At 37.4% G+C, this 13,149-nt stretch overlaps 2 protein-coding genes across 4 annotated transcripts in view; both read left to right on the top strand.

Annotated features, from left to right (window-relative positions):
* The window catches only part of fli1rs (Fli-1 proto-oncogene, ETS transcription factor-related sequence), a 26,271-nt gene extending 18,471 nt beyond the window's left edge, over positions 1-7,800 (top strand). For 2 of the 3 annotated variants that reach the window (XM_017452894.3, XM_017452896.3), the window contains exons 6-9: positions 3,200-3,265; positions 3,577-3,639; positions 3,719-3,784; positions 6,003-7,800. In XM_017452894.3, coding sequence (XP_017308383.1) covers positions 3,200-3,265; positions 3,577-3,639; positions 3,719-3,784; positions 6,003-6,520 — 713 coding nt within the window. In that variant the 3' untranslated portion in view covers positions 6,521-7,800. The remainder of the gene's footprint in view (positions 1-3,199; positions 3,266-3,576; positions 3,640-3,718; positions 3,785-6,002) is intronic. The other variant, XM_017452895.3, reaches the window with a different exon arrangement.
* A 1,133-nt stretch (positions 7,801-8,933) lies between these two features.
* On the top strand, positions 8,934-13,056 carry fbl (fibrillarin). The gene is made up of 9 exons (XM_017452897.3): positions 8,934-9,089; positions 9,942-10,067; positions 10,174-10,320; positions 10,402-10,496; positions 11,091-11,261; positions 11,436-11,568; positions 11,839-11,951; positions 12,100-12,245; positions 12,584-13,056. The coding sequence occupies exons 1-9, from the start codon at positions 9,080-9,082 to the stop codon at positions 12,606-12,608; spliced, it is 966 nt and encodes a 321-aa protein (XP_017308386.1). The 5' UTR covers positions 8,934-9,079; the 3' UTR covers positions 12,609-13,056.
* Positions 13,057-13,149: the final 93 nt, after the last annotated feature.

Raw genomic sequence — 13,149 nt, forward strand, 5'->3', positions numbered from 1 at the left:
ACCTTTCCCATCGTTTAACCTGGCAGGACGATGTGATCTGTAGGGAGGCCATCATCACTTTCTGGTTTAGCAGCTTAAAGCTAAAGATAAAACTATTTCAATCCGGTCATATACTTTGCAGAATGGTAGATATCATTGAGCTTGTTTGGGTCAAAACATCTACAGTATAAAGTATTCTTCCAATCCCATGATGAAAACCTGGACATCTTTATTAAGTGTGTTAAATCATGATTAACGTTAACCCTGATGTCAAAACCAGGAAGCTCTTAAACAACAAACATGGTGCAGAGGAACTGCAGAGGAAATACACAAGAAGACTTCTCAACCACACAAAGAAACACAAAGGGTATAAATAGCATGTGGAAACAAGCAACAATGAACCAATCAAAAAGGGAGGGTAAGTTGATTACGACAGGAAACAGTGGCCATATAAGGAAGGTGAGGGGTAAAAGGGGACAAATGGGAATGTAGCGTGGTGGGTCGACAGGGATGAAATATTGCGAAGATGTTACAAAGCCACCCGGGGTCTGGGGGACACACCACCTGGGGCGAGGTTTGAACAAGGGTCCAGGGTAAGAATACAGTGGATGGAGCAGAGACATTAGAGAGGGACAATAAATTAGCACTAAATAAATAAGCACTTATATTAGGAAGGCAACTGAAATGTTAACAGAGGCAGAGACACACTCTGGGTCACAGATAGAACATGAAACAGACATGGTACCAGGAGCAAGAACAAAGACAGAAGATCAGGAACTAATTTCAACTGAGGAACAGGAACTGAGACAGTAGGTGAGTTCTAGACTGGAAGAAGAACAGGAGATTAACTAGGAATAATTTGTAGTTTATAGGGTCTACACTAGAAACTCTCACAGTGTTAGCAAAGATGGTGCCTCTGGGTTCAGTAGAAACAGGGTTGCAGGGCAATGCAGGGTCAAAGTAGCACGTTGGTGTGTCAGGGAACTCTCCTTCTTCTGGATATGGGATCTAGAACAGCTGTAGGTTAGCTTACTTGCATGCCGACGGGTGAAGGACCTTGCACTCCATAGAGTCATGGAACTTGTATAAAAGCGGGTCAGGAAACTGCATTCTTGTCTGTCAGGACTCCTGCATTGTTATGGGTGACAGAGATTACACTCCTGGGAGCCAGGGAACATGCATGGTGGTGGATCACAGAACTTCCACATTTGTGGGTCAACTTGCATGCCGAAAGCTCAAGAAACCTGGATCTGAGAGTTGCATTCTGGTCAGTCAGAGATTGCATAGTTGTGGGTCATGGAATTTGTATGCTGGGGAATCAAAGAGCTTGCATGGTTGTGGTTCAGGTAACTTGCACGTAAGTACATCATGGAGCATGTATGGTTGCAGAACTGAGAACTTGCATTCCAATCAGTCAGGGACCTTGTCTGTTTGTAGGTCAGAGAACTTGCACGGTTGTTGGTCAGGGACTCTGCATGATAGAAAATCTCAAAACTTTCTAGGAATCAAGGAAAATGAACTGTAGTGGGTCAAGGAAGTTGCCTCATGGCAGGATAGAGAACTTGCCCGGTGGCGGGATTGGGAACATGCCCGGTGGCGGGATTGGGAATTTGCCCGGTGGTGGGTTTGGGAATTTGCCTGGTGGCGGGATTGGGACCATGCCCGGTGGCGGGATTGGGAATTTGCCCGGTGGTGGGTTAAAGATCTTGCTAGATCTTCCTAGAGATTCAAGGAGCTTGCAGTCTGGCCAGACTGAGCACTTGTAGACCAGGGGGGGTTAAGGAGCTTAAAAAGAGGTTCAGGGGCACCATCATGCATGTGTCAGAGCAAATGAAATAGATTACTTTTCTATAGTCCATATCATTTGAAAATATATTTAAGTAGACAGCTGATCTGTCTAAGCATTTATCCAAAAGACAAACTACCAGTGTAGACATTTGCAACATGGAACCCGCAGATGGATTTAATCCTGGTATATAGGTGGTGACGATCCAGTAATAACGAGCCGTTTCTATAGCAGGTGAATATATCTTGACCTTTTTTGCCCTCTCCACTAGTACTTAACATGTAAGATGGGTCCTTTTTTCAGAAGCAAAAAATCCAAGTGATCTAGAACCATGAACCAGTCACGTCTGTGACTTGCAAACAGATTTCATCAACATGACAACAAGAGCAACTAAAGTTAGAGTATTGTCTGACTGATTCCCTAAAAGAGTAGAAAAAGTGCATGAGAACCCAAACAGAGCTTATTATGTTTAGTAGAACACTTCTGAAACATCCTCAAGGCAAAACCATGCTTTAAAACCGTTATCATAAAATTATTTTTTAAAAACTTGTGAATTTGATAAAACAGTGTTCAGAATGCATTTTGTTTTGTTAACGAGGGTCTCGGGTTCTCCAGCAACTCAAACAAAAAGTGACGGCTAAGTAGTCTTTGACTTTTCTTGCATTTTCAGACAGGAAGCAGCTGCACCGCAACAGGAAACTGGGTGCCCCATTAGGCACAATTGACTATTTTGTTATACATGCATTAACCTGCAACAAAAGGACACTCCTCCTGAGGGACTGTGGGTCATCTTCGGCTCTCCTTAGGTCACTTTATTCAGGCTACCGCTGTTTCTCCAGGGTCTTGAATGTAGCTCTTCCTTCCTCTCTCCTTTTCCTGCAGAATCTCCCTCCATCAGCTCCTCCTAACTCCTTTCTGAAGTACAAACAAAGAACACAGAAAAACCTAAATATTACGAACACACAAACTTTTGTGCCTGAGCAAAGCTCAAACGGTTATTTCTAATTTTATAACGTGACCTTACTGCGGTGCAGTTTGTTTTCATCACGGTAGTAAAAAGTGCTAACAATCACAGAATAAAAATGCTTTACACGTTATGCTGTAAACACTTTGACCCGACCGAGTTCATGCAGGTTTAAAGTCCCAACCCTGATCAAAAACAATAGCGTTTACACCCTCAGGGCCTGCACTTCCTGTCTGGGGATTATAAGGATCACAAAGAGAAGAATTATTGGGGAATAGGTTGAAAAGGTTTTACTGATGTTTAAACAGTTAAATAAGATTACATCAAATATACAAAATATGGAAATAAAATTACTTTTAACATTTTAACAGTAATGATTCCTAACAGTCCAAAATGCTGCAGCAGTAGTTGCTGTAGTTTAAAACCCTGGAGAGTTCAATTTCAGCTCTTCTTGTCTTGTTTTTGTGCAGAAAACAGTTTTGAGGAGATCAGCAGGAGAAACAGCTGGTCGTCGGGGGCCATGCCAGTTCTTAAAGGTACTGATACACACTTGATACACACCTGATACACACCTGAAACACACCTGATACACACCTGATACACACCTGAAACACACCTGATACACACCTGATACACACCTGAAACACACCTGATACACACTTGATACACACCTGAAACACACCTGATACACACCTGAAACACACCTGATACAGGATACAGCAGATTATGTTTTATTTGTTTATTTAGGCCACATTTGTTGTTTGTCACTGTGGATTTATATTAATGAAGTTTAAGTTAATTAAAGATGAAACACTTTTTTGGTTGGTTAATGTAAATATTTCTGCAGGTTCTCCAGTGGAGCAGCAGCACAACAGCAGGATCACAGAACCTTCATCTAGAGTCATTCAAGGTAAAAAACTAAGACAATAAAAAAATGACAGTTTTTTTATTTGTTTGTTTTTGTTATAACTGACCTGATTATTATCCAGCCGTTTTTTCATTTTTAGATCCGTACCAAGCGTTAGGGCCGATAAGCAGCCGCCTTGCTAATCCAGGTAAGAAATGACAGAGATTCAGGACGCTAAATATTTAAACTCAGAAAAAAAACATGACATTTTTATTCACTTTAAAGACTTTTAACTCACTGAATCTGTTTTCAACCGACCTGCTGAGAGTTATTTTATTTCTGAGTCACCGAGTGTGTGTTACCCATAATGCACTGCATATGAGCGTACATCACATTAACCCTAAAGTGCAAAATACAGGCCCTACTATAGTCCGTTATACTATACAGTACTGTACCATACTACACTATACTATACTATACTATACTACACTATACTACACCATACTATACTATAATATACTATACTATACCATACTATACTATACTATAATATACTATACTACACCATACTACACTATACCATACTACACTATAATATACTATACTATACCATACTATACTATAATATACTATACTATACCATACTACACTATACTATACTATACTATACTACACTATACTACACCATACTATACTATAATATACTATACTATACCATACTACACTATACCATACTATACTATACTATAATATACTATACTATACTATACTACACTATACTACACCATACTATACTATACTATAATATACTATACTATACCATACTACACTATACTATACTATACCATACTACACTATACCATACTACACTATAATATACTATACTATAATATACTATACTATACCATACAAAACTATACTACACCATACTATACTATACTATAATATACTATACTATACCATACTACACTATACTATACTATACCATACTACACTATACCATACTACACTATAATATACTATACTATAATATACTATACTATACCATACAAAACTATACTACACCATACTATACTATACTATAATATACTATACTATACCATACTACACTATACTATACTATACCATACTACACTATACCATACTACACTATAATATACTATACTATAATATACTATACTATACCATACAAAACTATACTACACCATACTATACTATACTATAATATACTATACTATACCATACTACACTATACTATACTATACCATACTACACTATACCATACTACACTATAATATACTATACTATAATATACTATACTATACCATACAAAACTATACTACACCATACTATACTATACTATAATATACTATACTATACCATACTACACTATACTATACTATACCATACTACACTATACCATACTACACTATAATATACTATACTATAATATACTATACTATACCATACAAAACTATACTACACCATACTATACTATACTATAATATACTATACTATACCATACTACACTATACTATACTATACCATACTACACTATACCATACTACACTATAATATACTATACTATAATATACTATACTATACCATACAAAACTATACTACACCATACTATACTATACTATAATATACTATACTATACAATACTACACTATACTATACTATACCATACTAAACTATACAATACTACACTATAATATACTATACTATAATATACTATACTATACCATACAAAACTATACTACACCATACTATACTATACTATAATATACTATACTATACCATACTACACTATACTATACTATACCATACTACACTATACCATAGTACACTATAATATACTATACTATAATATACTATACTATACCATACAAAACTATACTACACCATACTATACTATACTATAATATACTATACTATACCATACTACACTATACCATACTACACTATACTATACTACACTACACCATACTATACTATACCATACTACACTATACTATACTATAGTACACTATACTATACTACACTATACTATACTACACTATACTATACTATACTATACAGTACTGTACCATTCTACACTGTACTATATGATGCTTTAAGGTACTGTACCATACTACACTACACTATACTATAATATACTATACAGTACTGTACGTACTACACTATACTATACTATAATATACTATACTACACTATAATACACTATACTATACTATACTATACAGTACTGTACCATTCTACACTGTACTATATTATGCGTTAAGGTACTGTGCTATACTACACTACACTAATACTTTATCCTATTTTATACTATACACTGCACTGTACTATACCATATGTTACTACAGGGTGCTATGCTATGCTATAGTATTGTGGCGTGATTATAATTTTCCCCCGCTCTGCAGGTTCAGGTCAGATCCAGCTGTGGCAGTTTTTGTTGGAGCTCCTGTCAGACAGCGGCAACGCCAACATCATCACCTGGGAGGGAACAAACGGCGAGTTTAAGATGACCGACCCGGACGAAGTGGCCAAGCGCTGGGGCGAGCGCAAGAGCAAACCCAACATGAACTACGACAAGCTCAGCCGCGCCCTGCGCTACTACTACGACAAGAACATCATGACCAAAGTGCACGGCAAGCGCTACGCCTACAAGTTCGACTTCCAGGGCATCTCTCAGGCGCACCAGAACCACCCGACCGAGAGCAGCGTCCTCAAATACCAGACCGACGTGCCCTACGTTCAGAGCTACCACAACCACCAGCCCAAAGTGAACTTCATGAGCTCCGGCCCCATGCCCGTGTCCTCGGGCAGCTTTTTCCCTCCCACCACCAACTACTGGAACTCAGCGACCGGCGTCGTTTATCCCAGTTCACCGATGCCCCGACACCCGGCCACACACTCGCATTTAAACTCTTATTATTAAAATCAAGGCGAGAATAAAGTCAGTGGATTTGTACTAACAGATCCACTGTTAATTTGTGGAGATTTATGTCATAGAAAAGACTGTTTTTAATCCTCCAGCGCCGAGAAAAAACAACATTTGGTCGTTGGACAAAAAGATACTGCATTTCAAGTCTTATTATTAAAAGATGCAGAACAAATAACAAAATGTCCCTATTTAGCTTTTTAAAAAAAAAAAAACCCAAACTAACTATTCCACAGGGTTTATTTACAACTTAACTCTTATTAAAGAGGAGCCAAGGATAAGACTTGGAGCATAAGAGGGACAAAAGCCTTTTTCTTGCCATTTAAAACCTATCATAAACCTCGACTAAAACCAGAGCACCAACGCGGGGTTTGTTGAGACCGAGACAGTTATGTTTTCTATAAATATAAAGGATTGTTTTTGTTATAAATTTGTTAAAAACTACTGGAATTTGATGGTGAAAGTCTTTTATGTCCAGAGACACATTCACAGCTCAGCTCGTTTTATTATTATTATTTATATAATATGACGTCCATCACGTGTGAAATTTACCACAAACAGCTTCACTGAGTACAGTATATAATTACACCTCAATCAAACCTTTTATTCTGGAGAACAAAAAGGATCCAGAGGGGAAAATATAGCGTACAAATAGAAATAAAGGACAATTTATGACATAACACTTTTAGTAAATAGTAAAGGGTAGTGTTTGATTACATTCGTATTACATCTGTTAATTCGGAGGATGCTTTATATTCTTATATGTGATGCAGAATATTGGCTGTAGATCTCTGGGATGTGAACTCACAAACTTCTGGTCACTAGAGAAGAAGTAAAAACCTAAAGGGCTGCAAAACATAAAGGACTTTAAAAGAATAAAGGGTTTTCTTTATTATATAAACCAAACTTTTACCAAAGATATATTACTTGTAGCAATTACACACACACACACACACACACACACACACACACACACACACACACACACACACACACACACGTGTAAATAATATTTTGGTGTATAAAAGGTCACCAGTTTTCCTCCTCGGATTACGAAGTCATATGCAGCTGCAGTGCGTTTGTCTCTGTATTGTTTTCATGACTTTGTACAGAACTGTAGACCCTTAGGACATGCAACAACATCACACTTTTATATGTAACTATTTTATAAACCAGTTAAGTAAACATGTATCTCACATTTGCTTTTATTTTTTGCACGCAAAGTTGTTTCCTCTGTTTTATTATCAAGCTCATTTTGTGACAATAAATGTATAAAATACAAATATAAATGTCCAACTTTTTAAACTTCCTTTTTTAAAAAGAACAGAAATGTCATTTGTAGAAGAAAGCAAATCTGTGATGAGAGAGAGAGAGAGAGAGAGAGAGAGAGAGAGAGAGAGAGAGAGAGAGAGAGAGGAGCCAATCAGAACTTTTTTAATTGACTTAGCAGCCATTATAATAAGGTTTTCCACATAAAATAAATAAATAAAATAAAAACAACAACAACTGGTCAACAAAAACAAGTACACAAACCAGATCTAGTCTTCCATCATATTTACATTTGTCTCTTTCAAGTGATAGATAATAACACAAGGTTTATATTTCTCATTTTTGTATTCTGAGTGTAAGTATTATTTCCAAGAAGTTCTAACAGTTATTATTATATCATTATATTATATTTTATTTATGTAGGATTATTATTATTATTATTATTATTATTATAATAATTATTATTATTATTATTATTGTTATTATTATTAGGTTCAGGATATTTTCAAAACTTTTTAGCATATACACATATATTTTGTCTTTTTCTGGACCTTTTATTTTAATATTTTAAATGTGCAGTTCTGTTCCTTATCTATATATCTGGAAATGTTATAATCTAGTAGCATTTAATCTAAACTAATATAATATAATATAATATAATATAATATAATATAATATAATATAATATAATATGATATAATTTTTAAACTGCGCTGCTACTGCGTTCTTCCTTCTAAACAATAGATGGCGCCATCACACTCCTTTCAACTATATAACAGAAGAATTTTTCTTAAATTACTTTCATTTAAAGAGATATTTATGAGTCTCGATAAATAAATTACATTCTTACAAAATAAAATAATAATAAAAACGTTGACACACGCTTTACATTTCTGATGTTTGTTTTTGTGTAAGTAATTTTCCAAGAAGGATTATTAATATTTTTTATTTATTTATTTTTTTTTTAACGGATTAAAACATGTATATAAGTTTTTTATCTGGATGTTTTAAACACAAACGCTCACTTCTCCTTATCCATAAATCTGGATATACAGTAATGTCATTGCTGCGACGCTATTGCGTTTCTTCCTCCGCAACACTAGATGGCGCTAATTAACGTAGACTCCACGTGCCGGAAACCATCTCGCGGTGCATCATGGGAAAGGACCCGTGCATCGACTCACATGTGGTTGTGAGCGCGTGAACTTTTCTGAGCGCGGAGAAGAAGACGAAGGAGGGGAAAAAACTCCATTTATTCCACTTTAATTTTTATTTTCCACATTAAACATGAAGCCTGGTGAGTTTTCTCTGTGTTTGTGTTTATACAATTAATTACGGGATTTAGTTTGACTTAAAAACACGAGTATAAAGAGGATTAAAAACGGACGGTTGTGGAAACTCGTTAGCGGTTTATGCTAGCGCCTCTTTCTTTTCTTTCTTAATATTAGGCTCCGCTTTAACGGACGCTTCGTCTAAGTTTTTCTCTCATTTGTACGTTTTTGTGTTGAAATGATGTAATAAACGATCGTGTGTTCGGTGTGTTTATGATCAGCATGAACCTCATGTTGGTGAAATTAGTGTTGAATAATATAAATAACGCGATTATTCGGTCACTCCGAGTCACTTAATTCGATTAATTTGGTTTTAGTTCGGTTCCGGGTGTGAACGTGTTGGAATAAAGTGTGTGTTGTGGGTTTCGGCTGTTAATGAAGCGTGTTGCTGTTTGGGCCATGTGTCTGAGATTAATACAGCTCTCTTATCCACTACACATTGTTAGTATTATTATTATTTTTATTATTATTTACACCAGTCTGGAATTTAAAGTTAGAATTTCTTGTGAATATAAACAAAGAAAAAGATCACGTTACATGAATAACTGTTTGTTTATTATGGTGAGACATTCCAAAAGTAGACATCACTCATCAATCTGCTGTAATTTTGGGGGGTGTCTGTGTAATGGTCATTTCTACCTGTGTGTAGTGTCTCGAGCGATTTAAGATGCCTCGCGGAGCGAAATGTGACACTGGTTTCCTTAAAATCTTCTCAATGACTGTGTAAACACCCGTGAAGTCACCACTTCACGGGTGTTTACAGATATAGGTACTGTACTGTATGTAATGTCTTAACGCTGTTGATGTTTACGCTCCAGGTTTCAGTCCCCGCGGCGGTGGATTTGGTGGAAGAGGACGCGGTGGAGACCGAGGAGGACGCGGTGGAGACCGAGGAGGGTTTAGAGGAGGGCGAGGAGGGTTTAGAGGAGGGCGAGGTGGTGGAGGTAAAGAGGAACTGATACTGAAGTGTTGATTGATTATCTCTGAAAGTGAGTGTAAGAGGAATAAAACACTCGGGGACTTGCTGTAATAGTAACTCCATGTTTACAGGTGGAGGTTTTAGGTCTCCGAGTGGTGAAGGAGGATTCCGGGGCCGTGGTGGAGGCAGAGGCATGTCGAGGGGACGTGGGGGTAGAGGTGGAGGAGGAGGGTTCAGAGGAGGAAGGAAGGTGACCGTGGAGCCTCACAGACATGAAGGTGAGTCGGAGTGTTGTTACTGAACTCTGTGTGTGTGTAAATGAATAGCAGGGTAATGACGTGACGGTTCGACTCCCTCAGGTGTGTTTATCTGCCGTGGGAAGGAAGACGCCCTGGTGACAAAGAACATGGTGGTGGGAGAGTCCGTGTACGGGGAGAAGAGAATCAGTGTCGAGGTCAGACTCCGGTGTCATGACAAGCATTTATAATATTTATCTGTATGTTTGTTTTTCCGGGAAATTCCCGAGTTTTATACTCTGACGGTTGTAGAAGCAGCTACAGCGATCAGAAATACAGCCGAGGAGACGGAAACGAGAACTTGTGCTGTCATTAGAGCTGGAAGATACGACACAAATACTATATATAATAAATACAATATAAATGTCTGCTAACAAACCTAAAAATTTATGATTATTATAAGCATCTGAAAAGTAAACACTGGAAAGGATGTAAAAGTGAATTCTGTAAAATTAGTATCATTTTACAATTTTTATGTCGGCTTCCAGATTTTGTAAGTGAGTGTTTAATTAATATATATTTATATATATATATATATATATATATATATTTTTTTTTTAATTAAGTGTACAAGTGTTATTAAAATGTGTATATTCCATAATTCTTACCGTATCAATAAAGTACAGTGACGTATATCACAATGTTGATGTAATATCATATCACCCAGTACTAACCATATAAGCCGATTTTCTGCCTGGTTATTAATCAGAGCTCACACAGAACTGTCTCTAAAATAAGTATCTGTCTTCCAGGACGGAGAAGCGAAGATCGAGTACAGGGCGTGGAACCCGTTCCGCTCTAAGCTGGCGGCGGCCATTCTGGGAGGAATCGATAAGATCCACATCAAACCTGGAACCAAAGTCATGTACCTGGGAGCGGCGTCGGGGACCACCGTGTCTCACGTCTCCGACATCGTCGGACCTGTACGCACGCCTGTTTATCTTTTATCTTCTGCACAATCCGGATCTTTCTTTACTCATCAGAATAATATCAGTGTGTGATTAAGTGTAGATTATATAAGTGTTAACTACTATCAGATGATATAAAACAATAATCTTCCGTGCTTGTAAACAAACTCGTGGCGTGTGTGTGTGTAGGATGGTTTGGTGTACGCGGTGGAGTTTTCTCACCGTTCCGGCCGAGATTTATTGAACGTGGCTAAAAAAAGAACTAACATTATTCCCATTATTGAAGACGCCAGACATCCGCACAAATACCGCATGCTGGTCGGTGAGTGTCTTTCCATAAACATTATAAACCTTCTCACTTTCTCAAAAAACAATAATATTACTCAGTTACTACAGCAAAATACATCAAATTATGTAAACTGTAAAATAAAATACATAATGCAACCATACAGTTTGAGTATTTGTTACTGCAGTTTTAAATATGTCCAGTAGGAGGCAGATCGCGTTTGCAGTGGTGTGTGGGTGTGAGAGAATATAAGTTGATGCTCTTGGTGTTTTAATTATTATTTTTAATTAAAAATATTTTCCTCAGGGATGGTCGATGTGATTTTCGCTGACGTTGCTCAGCCGGATCAGACGCGTATCGTCGCCCTCAATGCTCACAACTTTCTCAAAAACGGCGGCCATTTTGTCATCTCCATCAAGGTAAAACTTCACCTGTGTAGATTTTATTTCTTTTTTTTTCTGATTGGTCCCACTGATTTGAAGCTCAGTCTTCTGATGACCTTAAACCTGATTTAATAAATGTAAGTTCATAAATAATAATAAATGTAAACGTTTCGGTTATGGTCAGGCAAACTGCATCGACTCAACAGCGTCGCCCGAGGCAGTGTTCGCGTCCGAGGTGAAGAAGATGAGCTCCGAGAACATGAAACCTCAGGAGCAGCTGACGCTCGAGCCGTACGAGAGAGACCACGCTGTGGTCGTAGGGGTGTACAGGTCAGACACGTTCACGATTGTTCACATGGTACACCTGTAGCCTAGGGGTGCACAAACTTTTGCACTCAGCTGTACATAAATGTAGAGACAGAGCAGCACTGACTTCTGTCGCTCTATAGGTACTGAAGTCTGTCTTTACATCTATGTATAGTTGTGTGCAAAAGTTTGTACTCCCCAGATAATGAAGCTTGAACTTGTACTTTTTCCAAGCTTTGCCATCACTAATTCTATCAGACTGTCAAAAAATATGGCTCTGGTGAAGTTAAACAAATATTTTATAATATTTAAACACTTTATCCTTTGAAGCTAACCCTTGTGTGTGTGTGTGCTCTCTTCAGGCCGCCTCCTAAACAGAAGAAATGAAGACGCAGCGGTGTAAATTTGTGTTTGGACGTTTTTCTGTTCTCGCTGATCCTCCAGCTTTGACCACTGACTGACACACACTGCCTTTAATCCTCATCTGCTTTCTCCAGCCGTGTGTGTGTGTGTGTGTGTGTGTGTGTGTGTGTGTGTGTGTGTGTGTGTGTCATCACTGGAGGTGAAGAACTTCCACAGTACATCAGTGTTAATGATCTTGTGCTATTTCAGTAACATGGCTCTCTCCATGCTAATCAGCGGCGTGACTCGATCAGGAAGTTCTTACTGTATATTATAGTATATTAAACCATGAGAAGTTTGTTTTACTTAAGGTGAATCCTTTGCTTTTCAGCATCGTTCTGCTTTCTTTCATATCCAAAATTATGTTGGTCATGTGACTGTACAGACTGATGATGAGTTTTTGTTTTTTATTAAATAATTTCAAACACCTTTATCTCTGTGCTTTTTTAATTTTTCTCTTCAGTTTAATACTTAATAACTTGTTCATATGTGTATATCATTATATATATTATATAAATATATCTTA

Source organism: Ictalurus punctatus, chromosome 23, assembly GCF_001660625.3.
Source record: "Ictalurus punctatus breed USDA103 chromosome 23, Coco_2.0, whole genome shotgun sequence".
Taxonomy (NCBI): domain Eukaryota; kingdom Metazoa; phylum Chordata; class Actinopteri; order Siluriformes; family Ictaluridae; genus Ictalurus; species Ictalurus punctatus.